The 13,302-nt window shown below is 45.8% G+C and overlaps 1 protein-coding gene across 2 annotated transcripts in view; it reads right to left on the bottom strand.

Moving 5' to 3' along the window:
• The window catches only part of GNAO1 (G protein subunit alpha o1), a 142,358-nt gene that overhangs the window by 14,046 nt on the left and 115,010 nt on the right, over positions 1-13,302 (bottom strand). Inside the window, exons 5-7 of one of the 2 annotated variants that reach the window (XM_053952676.1) lie at positions 11,989-12,117; positions 11,144-11,273; positions 2,899-3,052 (exon numbers count right to left, since the gene is read on the bottom strand). In XM_053952676.1, coding sequence (XP_053808651.1) covers positions 2,899-3,052; positions 11,144-11,273; positions 11,989-12,117 — 413 coding nt within the window. The remainder of the gene's footprint in view (positions 1-2,898; positions 3,053-11,143; positions 11,274-11,988; positions 12,118-13,302) is intronic. The other variant, XM_053952677.1, reaches the window with a different exon arrangement.

Here is a 13,302-nt window from a genome sequence, read left to right as displayed (position 1 = left end):
AATAAGCGTGACACAAGAGAAGCAAAGTTTTTTCTGGGAGCAGATTCTTGCATGGAGAGCTGTGTAAAGAATCAGTTCCACATCCTGAGCACAACCAGGAGGTTATTTTATGAACAGGAAGTTAGTTGTTCAAGCACATGAGGATTTAGATGCTTGATTCTGTCTAGGAGAGCAGGGAATCACTAATGCTAGCTTGGTTTAAATCAAGCCGTGGATTCTGCTACTGCTTTACTAAGTATTGTGGATTAGTTAAAAGCATGGGTGAATTAAGGGGATGGAAATAGTGCTCTAGAAAACAGCAGGCAAATTTGTGGATGCAGTCTTCTAATAATTCCCTGTCAGCAGAACTAATGGACATCAGAAATTTCATTTCATTAAAAGCATTTTGTGGAACCTACTTGTGATGTTGAAAGTCTGCTTGTTCAGTTTATAGGCTTTTATCAAATAATTCTTTTTAACTCCAGGGCAACATTCTAATAATGTTGCTTTTTCATAAGGCCACGAGGGTTTCATCCTGTGGGCTGTGGCCAGCAAAGCAGGGGCAAGCAGACTGAAATGTGTGCTTGGGTCTAAAGCCTGGGCTGAATGTTAGCACAGCTAACTCATAACAGCATTGCTGAACACCTGGGGTGAGATAACTCCTTACCTCAGATCCCTGTTGGATCAGTAAAAGGACTTTCAGCAGCCAGATTTTCTGGCCTCTCTGATGGCACAAGAGAGACAGGAGATCTGTTAAGGGTCTCTGGCATTGTGAGAACTCCCAGCTTCCAGAAAAGCATCCTGAAGGAATTTAGAGCACCTTTGGGGGTCCCCTAAGACTTGGGGAAGATTGGTTTGGTTCACTTGTGGCTGAAGTGCTCCAGGCAGAGGAGCTCTGTTTAATCAGCCAAGAGCTTAGCTCCATGTGTATGAACGTCTGCCTCCCCCACTGAACTTCCCTCCTGGGCTGGGATAGCTTGGGAAGGAATACAGAAAATCACATTTCTTCTTGTTCTAGTCTCTCTGACATCAGGGGTTCTGTGAGAATGTTATTTCACACTGAGGTTTCTGAGAGACAGCAGTGAAGATCTACAAAACCAGGTGCATAAAATGTGATCAGGAAGGAGAGAGAGGTGAAGGTTTGTTTCACTGAGAAACGGGAAGGGAAGACGACATGACAGAAACCATCCCGTATAGGCAAGCACTGCTATAAAGAAAATGGTGATGAGCTGCTCTACAAGCCATCCAAAAGCAGCAATCTAATTTGCAACCAGGAAAATTTGGGGTAGGCATTATTGTGAGCTCAGCTGTAAAGACTGAAATTTCCATGATTAGATCTTTTCTGACAAATTTGTTGGGAATATGTTGGTTCTGTCTGGACCAAGCAGATGACTAGGTGGCTGAAATGTGCTGGTAGTGACAAACACCAAAATCTTCCCTGGAGAGGAAGCCTGCAGATGTTCTGAATTCAGCTGGAGTTGTTCAGCTCCATGGCCACAGACCGTTCAGCCCAAAGCAGCAATGAGGGATCACTTTTGTCTATTCACAGTGAAAAATCAAGTGCTCAGAGATAAGAAGCTCTGGCTAATAATTTGTTGGCCTGCCCAGAACTGTGACACTCCTGGTGCTCCTGGTTCACAACTGTGTTTCCTGACAAAGAGATTGGCTTCTCTGTCTGTCGGCTTGATTCATCTGGATGTCTCCGGTGAGTTTAAATAATTCATGACGATAAAAGTTTATTTTTGTGCCATCTCGGAATGGTAATGAGGGTTTGTGGAAGCTGGCAAAATGCAGAGGGAAGCAGCGGGGTGCAGCTGCAGCCTTTGCATGGGTGATGTATTCCCATCATTAGCAGGCCAGATGCCAGGCGGGCAGCAGGAGCGGGGCCTTCTTGCACGCTGCCCATCCCAGAGCTCCTGCTCTCAACTCCATGGATCACCAAGGCCTCCTTCTCCCCAGCCAAGCTCAGGGCACGGCTCACTGTGGCTCTCCTCTGCCTGCACTGTGGGTTAAGGAGTGTGGGAAGATCAAATGTGAAACACCTTGTTTTCTACCTGCATTTAACTGGAAGTGTTTTCATGTCCAGATGCTTGATGTCGGCAAACCTGTGAGCAAAACTGGGGACTCTTCAACAGATGTGATGAAAATGTATTGCTTGAGCTAAAGCAGCCAAGCTGTGAGACGTCCTGTCTGCATACTGGAGGGCTGATCATGGAATCATTGAATGGTTTGGGTTGGAAGGGCTCTTTAAAGGTCATCTAATCTAACCCGCCTGCATTGAGTAGGAACATCTTCAACCAAGTCAGGTTGCTGACCCAGCCTGGATATGAATGTTTCCAGGATCATGATGATTCTACAGCCCCACAGTGCCTGGAAGTGGAGAAGGTGGCCAGGAGCTGCAGAGGGATTCTTGCTATGGCCATAAGAGAGCATGGTTGGGAATGAAAGAACAAAGCTGTACTCCAGCTGAGGACAGCCTGACAAACCCTGCGTGTTGGTCTCCTGTCACCCATTTATAATGGTTACAGTCACTGCACCTTTCTGAGAGACCTGCAAGAAGGTTCATGATCCTGTGTGACACAGGGAACCAGTGCACATGGGTTTGGGGAGTGCACAGTGGCCCCACACCTGCAGATGCTGGCTTGGCATCAAACCCACTGGTGAGGCACAGATCACACACCTGAATCAGTGGTGGTGACCCACCCTGGTGGTGGTCAAGTCATCCTCCTGCTTTAAGTGGACCATGGTGGGGGTGATCCTTTGGCACTTACTGAAACAAAACCTGTAGTGAAGCCAATGGGAGCTCTAGCTCTGCATCTTTAGCCTCGTTGCCTGCGATACACTACAGCATCAGCCTGGCTGGGGAGAGCTCTGTGGTCCCTTTGCTAAGCACTCCTGTACAGCCACATTTCTCATTACCTGTGTACTCAGGAAAGCAGATACTCAGTGGAGATTTCTTAATTTTCTCCTCAAATATGTCCTTCTTGTTTAGAAACAGGATGATAGATGTATCTGTGAACCATTTGTTGTTGCAGATGCTGTCAAAAAGCTTCAGAGATTCATGCATGCGGTTCTGCAATAGAAAGGAAAGATCGCATCAGGCCAAAGCCAGCGACCCAGGGATGTTCAACATGTAGGGAAATCTAAATGAACTAAATTAAGGAGGAAAGCAACAAAAAATAAAATCTACAATATACATAATAAATTTATGTATACATACAGCTGAACATATACATACACAGATGCAATCCCTATTACATTGGACATACAATTAGCAACTTAAGGGCATTTAACAATACAGAGCTGTTTTGATTTTGCATAACATTAATTTACAGGATCCCAGCTCATAGAAATCATCATGCACCATGCATGGATGGAGAATTATTTTTGCCCTTTGATCAGATTTATGTGTTGGTGTAGCTCATGCAGATTTTCTAAAATGTTTTCAATAATTTTTCTAAAATGTTTTTTCCACTTTCTCGAATGTGTGCGGCACACAACTGGTTACATTAACCAAGGACTGGTAGATCCTTGAATTAATCTAGAGTTGGAAGCAGACATCAAGGTGACATAATTTTGGAAATGACCTTGCCGTGACCTTTGACTAGTTTTGTTATTTTGTTTAGTGTTTTCTGTTGTTGCGCTTTTAATTTTTAAACTTTTTTGTTTTAGTTCTCTTGGAAGATGGCTCAACAGAAAGTGTCTTGCAGAGAGGAAAAAAGTGAAAAAAGGAAGAGAAAATAGTATAAAAAAGGAAAAACATAACAAAGAACATCTAAGAACAATCAGACTAGAAGTCAGGCAGCTACCACTGGTGTTAGCTCATGCCTCTAGAAGAAGATTAGCAGAAGAGCCATACATCCAAATGTATGCACAGCATGAAGTCAGCTTTTTGGCTATAGGTCATGCAAAAAAAGAACATGGAAAAGGAGAGAGATAAGAGGAATGGAAAAACCAGACAAGTTAGAGAGTTGCAAAGTCCGCCACGTGGGTTTATGGTGGTGGGAAGAGCTCACGGCAAAGTCAACCAAGTGTCATGTTCCCCGCTGCTTTCAACTCCCAATTTGGTTTTTCTTTTTTTTTTTCTTTGTTCAAGAGAAGCTTCATACCTGCCAAATTTGGTTGGTCTCTCAAATGCTCATTTTTTGGCCTTTGTTTGGCTAGATAAGGTCAGACGGCCGAGGAAAAGCTGTGGAGGTGCCGAGGCTGGCGACGTTTGGCGCCGAGGCCGACGCCGGAGCGCGCACGCCGGTCGCGTGGCCATCTCTCAGCCGGGAGCCGGGTAGTGCAGAGAGCAGGCGCGGTGAGGATGAAGCACACCCAAGAGTCAGGGGGTTATCAAAGGCAAAGCATGGTACAGACCAGACCGGCTCCTCGGCTTTTCCAGCGGGATCTCCTTAGGACTGCACTCCCCAAACCCGCCAGTGCGCATAAGAAACCAGTTACAGCCATCACACAGAGACACTGGAGAGAACAGGGCTGCACGGCCTTGTTACTGGACGGTTTTCAGCGGGGGTGCAGCATGTTCTGTTCCCCCCAGCCCTGGATTTGGGAATGTGGAGCGGTACATGAGACAGATGGGGGCCTTCACCCCTCTCCCACTCCATTTCACACCTGTGCTGGCATAAAGTTGAGCCCAGCACCTCACTGATTAACACATTCCTTTTCATTGATATGCTTTAGTGTCTACTGAATGTTTTATATAGATAGAAGAAGCTCCATGGATGAAAGAAACATCTGATCCAGCCCAGAGTGAAACAGGACACGTGTGATTTGCTGTGCCCTGTCTTGAATGACCACACACTTCCCCACCGTTTGTATCAACACACGGGGACGACGCAATCACATACAAACATAAAAATGCATTTGCTCATTGGGTATCAGTTGCAACACATTGCTTATCTGGATCATCCTGTGCCTGTGGGCTGTTTTTTGCTAACTCATTTGGTACTGGCTGGTGTGGGAGCTCCTGAAGCAATGCTCCCCTTTGCTACTTGTCGTGCCAAAATTGTAACCACATAGAAAACTGGTGTACGAAGGTTTTGTGCAAGAGATCCTTGGATACCCAAAGCCTTTGGGAGGAGAGAATGAAGTGGAAGGTGGTCAGGGGAACAGAAAGCAAATACAATTAACCATTTTTTTAAAGCAGGGTCCCTCACAGAACATTTTAAATGACATTTTTATCATCCTTGCTGATTTAAACTAAAAGTGTGGAGAAACACATGAATGCTGCTTGTGGGCTAAGCCCGTAGCTCATCCGCAGCAGCCATCAGCCACCTGGGCAGCCTCGTGCCACGGCTGCCACACTGCACAGCCCTGGTGGAGAGCAGAAGGGTGAAACTGCTCTTCATGGCATGGGGAGCAGCATGGGTGACATTGTGTTTGTCTAAGAAACAGAAGCTGAGGACTTCTGAGCTGGGCTTCAAGGTTAGGTGAAGCCAACTCTTCTATAGTTGTAAGACAGTGTAAGGATCCTGCAGAAGTCCTCCTACTTCTTTTATCCAGTTTGATCAATTTGCATTAGTACATGTTAGGAAATGAGACTGTTTTCCCAAGAAATAGTGACTATTAGTGTTCAGTGGTATCCAGAATACAGAATCACAGAATCATGTACACACAGTACATCCCACTGCAACATGAGGGTTACACTAAATGACCTCTATTTCTTTCAGATTCCAGAAACAAGGTTCAAAGCTTCCTAAGGCTGTCTGACCTGGCTGTCTGATCTCCACACGTCGATTTTCCCTCCAGCTTTGCCAGTCAGACAAGTAAACACAATGAACTACTCTGCCCACTCATCCTTATTTACGTGGGAAATGTTTTGGTCTTAAAATCCACCTTTTACTTCCCCACCACTAAAGAGAAGATGACATTATTCAAAAGCCTTAAATTGCTTTCTGTGTGTGGCAAAGGTGCAGAGCAATATTCTGGTGAGCAGGCACAGATGCTTCTGTTGTCACACCTGGATGCCATATGGGAAATGTTGTTGCCAGGAGGGCTTCTGGGAGCCCATGCATGGCCACAAGCTGTCCTGGTGCTGGCTAGCATCAGGAATCCTCACTATCTCCCTTTCCTTTCCCTTCCCAACTGTTACTGGTTCAATAGATGTTTGTAGGAGCCCTGCAACAGCTCAGGCAGACCTAGGTGCAGAGGCAAGGATGAGGAAGCAGTGTCTGGGTACTGTATGTGAAAGGATAGACTGCTGCTAAAGAAGGAGTGAGAAGTTAAATTCCCCTAGTAATCCCCCTCCTTCCAGTAAATCCACAGTGGAAGACCAGTTTTGTCCCTTAGAACTTGGCTGGGGCCCCTTTCTGCTGTGATGGAGCAGATGTGCCTATTCTGCTAGGAGGCACTAAAGATTATGCTCCTCATACTTTTAGATGAAGTGACACAAATTATTTCTTTTGGACCCATCACACTGCTTCTTCTCACTTTATGTTGGGTCTCTTATTAAGGGAAGAGCTCTTCAGACATTAATTTCTTAATGTCACTTCCTATTTCAAAACTGGTATTTTAAATCCTTACACTGGCAAATATTTCATACCCCAACAAGAAAAGTAGCCCCAACAACTGTGTTACACAGGAGTCACCATTTGCCCATGCATATTCAAAGTCCAGTTAACTTTTCCTGCACAGGACAAGAGACAGAATTGCTCATAGCTGAGTTCAGATGTCATTGCACAGCTGTCACCGATGTGAAGAGCAAACAGCTTTTCACTCAGCATGAGGGAGAAAGGATGCTGCGGTCAAGACTCTCTCCAGGCAGAAACACACTTACAGAAAACATATTTTTTTTTACCAGAGCATGGAAGGATACCTGGTGTTTTCTGCAACACTCAGTTCATTCAATATTTTCTGTTTTCCTTGGTGATTAAGTGCTACCTGTCATGTGAACTGTAAGAACACTGATGGTTATCTTAAGCACAGCAACTCCATATTCCCCCTCCTGCTTATATTTCCTAAGATGTCCAAGCCACTTTGGCTTGCTTTGTCACTCCTAAGGCAATTTCTGAGCACTGCAATTCCATTTTCCTTGCCCAATGACAGCAGAGAGAGCACGCTAACCAGGTCATGCAGTGTGATACAAACCAACAGGCCAACACTAATGCACCAAGAGTTACCAGCACAGAGCCTTCCACCCATCCCATCCTCAGCAACAGGGACACAAACAATACTTGCATGTCTTCCCTAGATATGGCTGACCTAAATATCTTAGCTTCAGAGGCAGCAATGTGCAGCATCATCATCTCCCTCTCTTGCCATGATTCCTTTGAATTTGCAAGGTAAAAAAACAGAGGATAGTCTCAGTTCCCATGGAAGGTCCCATTCCATTGCTGTTTAAAAAAAAAATTCCATTAGGAATTCTGTTTAGAAAGAACAATGGAAATCTACCTTTGTGAATCATCTTCTCTAGTTTTACTGAGTGATGTGACTGTCCCTCTCTCTTCCCAGATTACAGAGCTGAGGCTTTCCTTCTGTAATTTCAACTTATGAAACAAAGATCAGTTGAAAATGAGACAAAACAGCCTTGTTATGCAAAAACATAGTCCAGGGAGGTGTTCTGCCAGTTAAAGCAGGATGTTCCCACTGTGTACAACTGTGGCAGAGAGCCTGGCAGGTCCTTGTGAAGGATGTGGTAAAGGCACAGGCAGGTGTAATACCTTGAGGGCAGTGCCCTGTGCGTTGGATGGGCTGGGCAGAGGGTACCATTTTGCCACGTGAGCTCTGGCTTGGGCTGTGGCTGGCAGCAATGGGACTGATGAAGTCATTGCTTGAATCTCTCTCATGCCTTGTTCCACTCCCCTGGGAGCTGGGCACACAGGGACACAGTTTAGATTTGCCAACAGCAGCATAAGGTGTTGGAAGCAACGGGAGAAGTTGGATTCAGCAGTACTGGGAATGTGTGTGAAAAGTGTGATCTTTATGGGTGGATGGGACTAAAAATCACAGATGCAGAAAGTTTTCTTTATTTTCTTTATGTCTTTCTGATCTGGACATAGAATACTTGCTTTTCTCAACTCCTGCTGTGTGGCTCTTTGTGACAGGGAATTAGAGAGAAAATACATCCCTTATAAAAGTCTGCCTGCCCTTAAGGAGCAGGGACAGCTTCAAACACAACAGTCTTGTTTTAGCTGCTGCTGGAGGACGGGTGCTCAGTCTTTTAAAACAAAGAGCACAATAACCCACAAAACAACTTTACAAGCATAGAGCTGTGTTTGAATTTTAAGGGCAGGGACAGGTCAGAGAGTGTTTCACCCAGCCTTATTTAACCAGCTATTTGGAAAGGATTCACAATAAACCTGTTTGTGAGCTTTTTTCAGTGACACAAGCTGACCCTACACTTGTCCCACCTGGAGCTTACCAAGGTGAGCCTGTCCCTGGCCCATGTGATGCTGACTGCATCTGAACTGCAGTTTCCTCCCCCTGAAGTGTGGTTTGACTTACAGAAGTGCAAAAAGCACCTGTGAACATTGACAAGAGGGTGCTGAGCACAGGAGGAAAAGACATTCTCTACATGCACCCAGCTTTGGAATGGGTTTTTTGGACCCTGATATGCTCAACACTAGTTGGGTTATTTCTCTCTCATGGTTCCATGCCAGCAATGAAAGCTCTCTGCAAGTCCTTTCATACTCATGGAGACATCTGTACAGCCCCCAAACTTTCAGTGGCTCAACACAGCTGCAAGTGCCTGGACTGTAGTAAGTGTCTCTAAAAAATGAAGCTGGAGGAGCAGCATCCAGCTCACTTTCTCAGCTGCCTCCTCTTTGTGTTTTCCAAGTGAGAAGCAATAAAAGCTGATTGACGTCATTAAAGCCGGCAGATGTGACGGACGCAGACAGCAAATCAGCTGACTGAGGAGATGCTGGTTTACTGCTGGGTTTTTGGGGAGGCACCACATTACCAAGGAGGGGGCCAAACGCTTGGGGGTTCACCTGGGAGGGGCCAGGGTCTGTGGGTGCCACGTTTACACCTGCCATTTGTGATGGGGATATAACAGGGCAGGCAAGGTCCAATTTTTTCCTGAGTGCATTGGCCTTGCTCAGGGCTGTTTATCTGGGTCAGGCAGGGGCGTCCTGCCGGCCTGGTGGCGATGCCGAATGCTTTCCCCATTTACGCCGAATGTGTAAATGAGCAGCAGCTGCCTCTGCCCTCCTGTTGCTCAGCATCCCCCAAAATGTGTTGTGAACAGGGACTGAAATAGCAAGCAAATGTCAGTGCTGTGCCAGAGCTGCACCAGGCTGCTCTCCTGCTGCAAAGGGAAAGGTGGAGATGCATAAATCCCAGTTTCTGCAGCGCAGCACTTCAGGGGGAGGCTGAGCTGGCTCTGGGGTGGTGCTGGGTGAGGAACAATCACTGGCAGGGCTCTCCCCAGGAGAGCTCTCCTCTAACCTCCAGTTCAGAGGAGCAGAGTAAAGGCTGACATTTAAAAAATGGCATTGGCATACAGAACATTCCATTTTGTGCTCCATGGCTTTGAATCACAGGCTCTGACTTGTGTAGATGGGCACCCAAAGGTGACCTGTATTAAAAGCTGCCTTTGGCTTCACAATTTGGATGTCACAATCCAAGTTATACCTACAGAGCACCTTGCTCTCTACTCATATCACAGCTCTGCTCCCTTCTCCTGGACCTTCCTTCTCCCTCTGTGTTCTTCTGTGTCCCCTGGCTGATTTTGCTGCCCAGCTGCAGAGCTCTATAGTGTTGAGCTAATGGCTGGAGTTTTCAAATCACGTCAGGAGATTTTGGTTCTTTCCCAGTAAATCCTACAGAGCTGAGCATCCTGATAAGGGCCAGGGTCAGAGGGAGGAGACAACTGGGGATTATAAATAAGTGGACATGACAGGATGTAGAGTGTCTCAGTCAGTCTGGAGGGAGACACAGTCATGATCACAGAATCACAAGGACCATCCAATCCAGCTCCTGGTCCTGCACAGAACAACCCCAAGAGTCACACCATGTGCCTGAGAGCATTGTCAAAATGCTTCTTGAACTCTGTCAGGCTTGGTGCTGTGACCACTTCCCTGGTAAGCCTGTTCCAGTGCCTGATCACACTCTGGGGGAAGAACCTTTTCCTGATTTCCAGTCTAAACTTCTCTTTGACACTGCTTCATGCTGTTACCAGTCCTGTGATTGGTAATGTTAATATAACCCAGAATTCTGGCATCAATATAAATCAAACAACCAGGTGAGTTTGCTAGAGCTCATAAACCTGGCTCAGAGGCTAGAAACCACAGTCTTCCTAGTCTTTTTGGGACAAGACAAATATCACCTAACAGCAGTATTTCCCTCAATTCCATCCCCATCCACAGCTTTCTGCAAGCCTGATATCTTTACCAGCAGGAGAATAAAAATCCTCAGAAAGGCAGAGCTGGCAGGAGCAAGCACTCCATGCTGCTGCTGCAGATTGGGCACCGATGAAATCATTACTGAGTCTGAATATGGCCTCCAATTCCTTTTCATTAGACAAATGTAACTGGGTGCCCACAGCAGTTGTCATTAGTCCCAAAAACATGCATCCCTGTCATACTGAATGAATGGTCAGAATACAGTAATGACTGCATCAGTTTTTGTGTATTCAATTCACTTGTATTAATTGCACTCTAATACCAGGGAGCACACAGGTCCTCACCAGCTTTATTTCCAGATGGTATTTTGAGCCTAATGTCACAGTGGGAAGTCATAAAATCTCTCCTAGAGCAAATTACTTGAGGACTCAAACAGTTCCATTCTCACTAAGGAAAACGAATTTCTGTAGCCTGAAGAAAGAGGTTATATTCCTGGGCTGAGCCCCAGGCGTGCACTGCTGTCCTGCACCTCTGCACCACGGCCTGACTGCTTCCCTGTTTTAAAGCCCACCCAGCTGTATCCTCTTGCTGGTTATAGGTTCCTGTAATGCATTTTGAAAACACAGGTTGGCTAGAAAGGACAATCAAACACTATGCCTTTACCAGTGTAAGGAAGCATTACCTGGGTATGCAGACTTCGTATCAAAGAACGTGAAGGAGGAGAGATCTCCCCAGGATTTCAGAGCCAAGGGGGAGCGATGGACAAAAGCACATTACTGTAGCACCCCAGGGAGCATTCGGTGACCTCTGAGGAGTTGCTGGCTTATGCAGTATCCCATACAGAGGTGCTGGGGCCTCCAAGACCCAGTTAGACTCACCGTGGTTTCGTCTTCATGGAGCACCTGGTCGTAGCCACTCAGCGCGACACAGAAGATGATCGCTGTGACATCCTCAAAGCAGTGAATCCACTTCTTGCGTTCTGACCGCTGGCCCCCGACATCGAAGAGCCTGCAGCACAGGGGAGCACCATCACCACCCACTCCTCCCTAGCTACCAGGGGATTTGAGCATTCTGAGCATTCTCTGACCACATGGGTCCTGGGAGGCTCCAAACACAAAGCAGTGGGTCTTTCACTGCTAGCTTGGTCTTCTCCAGAGCCTGCAGCTGAGGAGAGCCAGGAGGAGCAGTTACAGACAGGGATGTGGGGATCTGTGGGAGAGCCTTAGCAGCGTGCTGGGTCCCAAAGGGTCAGCAGAGGTGGAGACCACACACTCTTGACTTTTATATGCTCTAAATACTGTTTGTGTGTGGCTTTCTGTCATTGTGCCCTCTTCTCTCTACTGGATGGCATCATGAGGGTCAATGTATTGTGTTAACTACATGTCACTGACCCACTTAAGAGAAAAGATCTGGCCAAATATTTTTACATTTATGAGGTTTGATCAGATTTGGGGTTCAGACTTGTATTATACATTCCAACAAAGAGGTGTTGTTTGGGTTAGAAGAAGCTGCCATGAGCTTCTATCTTACAGGCAGTGACTTTCAAGACAGGATTGCCAAACTTTTCATTTTGTTGACCCTCCAAAATGCTGTGTCTTCTGCAGTGGGAGCTGTCCATGCATTAACCAGCAATTAAGGAGAACCAACTTCTCCTTTAGGAACTATGGGGAAACCCTGTGATAAATAGTTGTTCTGAAAATTTACTGTACAGTTTTAGACTAACCTGAAGTGGAGGTTTTTGAATGTGAAATGGGTTTCTACGATGCCAGTTGTTTTGACCCTGGTTCGGAGGATATCCTGCTCCGTGGGCTGGTAGTCTGCAGCTCCAATTCGATCTAAGCTGTCTAGGTAGCTGAGAGAAGAAGGGAAAAGAAACAGAAAACAGCTAAGAATAAGACACACATTAATCTTTGTCAATCTCAGATGAATCCTTCAGCTTCCTATTAATCTTATTGAATCTCATTTTTTATGGCTGAATGTATTGTAGCTAAAGGAAAAAAATATCCTATTCTGGGGAAAAACAAACCTCAGTAAGCTAAGCATAAAATCTGATAGGGAACTGAAAGCAGGAAATTAAGCATGGTGTGTTGTGAGTCCCGCCTGCAATCTGTGAAAATACACAGTTTTAATATTAACTTGCTATTTTTATTCCCTGAGGAACAAGGGTCCAAATCAGTCCATTGTGCTGGATTCTGTACACAAAACCTTCTTCTGCCAGGGTTTATTCAGATAAGAGGCTGCAGCATACAGGTCCTGCTCCCAGAACACACAGGTCGAGTCCTCTTTGGACATGGCTCTCTGTGCTGGGAAGAGAGGGAGGGACATGCCATGCCTTGCTTTCAGTCAGTTCAAGTGAAGGGAGATGAATCTGCTCAGGTGAGTCACTGCTTCAGTTTGAAATGCAGCATAGGGCTGGGGCTGCACGAGATGCAGCTCTTGGAAATAATCCAGGACTCCACTTAAATGGTAATAATCTGGGAGTACAAATTGGGGCTTTGGGGGAACAGAGAGGAGATTTAGCTTTCTTAAATGCCTGGACAGTTTAAAACATGTAACTTTATTCTGCTTTAGGCTTAAAATCTATGAACACAGGCAATGCCTCCCTAGGCTGAAACTTGGTCCTGTCTTGGCATGAAATGTTTATATAAAGGAACCCAACATCTTTGCACATATGACCACAATCCAGTTTTCCATCCACATTCAAGACAATTTTAAAAACAATTTATAAAGAAAAGAGGAATTTGAATTACCATTTAATATGAATTATAAACACAGACCTGCATCACACAGCACAGTCTTTCTCACCACCATTAAGCCTGCACGCAGACACTCCAGTTTCTCTTAAAAGGGGTTTGATGTGCATTACAGGGCATAAATGTCCACCTCTGGCCCCAGGAACATCAATCTAATGCTCTGAGATGCTTTCAGTATATTGTGAATATAATAGAGCATGTCTGTGCATGAGCAGTGATCTTTTCCTTTGATCCCTGTGCCTGGATGTCACCCAGAGAGGCAGCGGGGCAGGAGGTGACCTGCT

Source organism: Vidua chalybeata, chromosome 11, assembly GCF_026979565.1.
Source record: "Vidua chalybeata isolate OUT-0048 chromosome 11, bVidCha1 merged haplotype, whole genome shotgun sequence".
In the NCBI taxonomy this organism is placed as follows: domain Eukaryota; kingdom Metazoa; phylum Chordata; class Aves; order Passeriformes; family Viduidae; genus Vidua; species Vidua chalybeata.
Note: the sequence above shows the minus strand (reverse complement) of the source record. Positions and strands in the feature narration are given on the sequence as shown.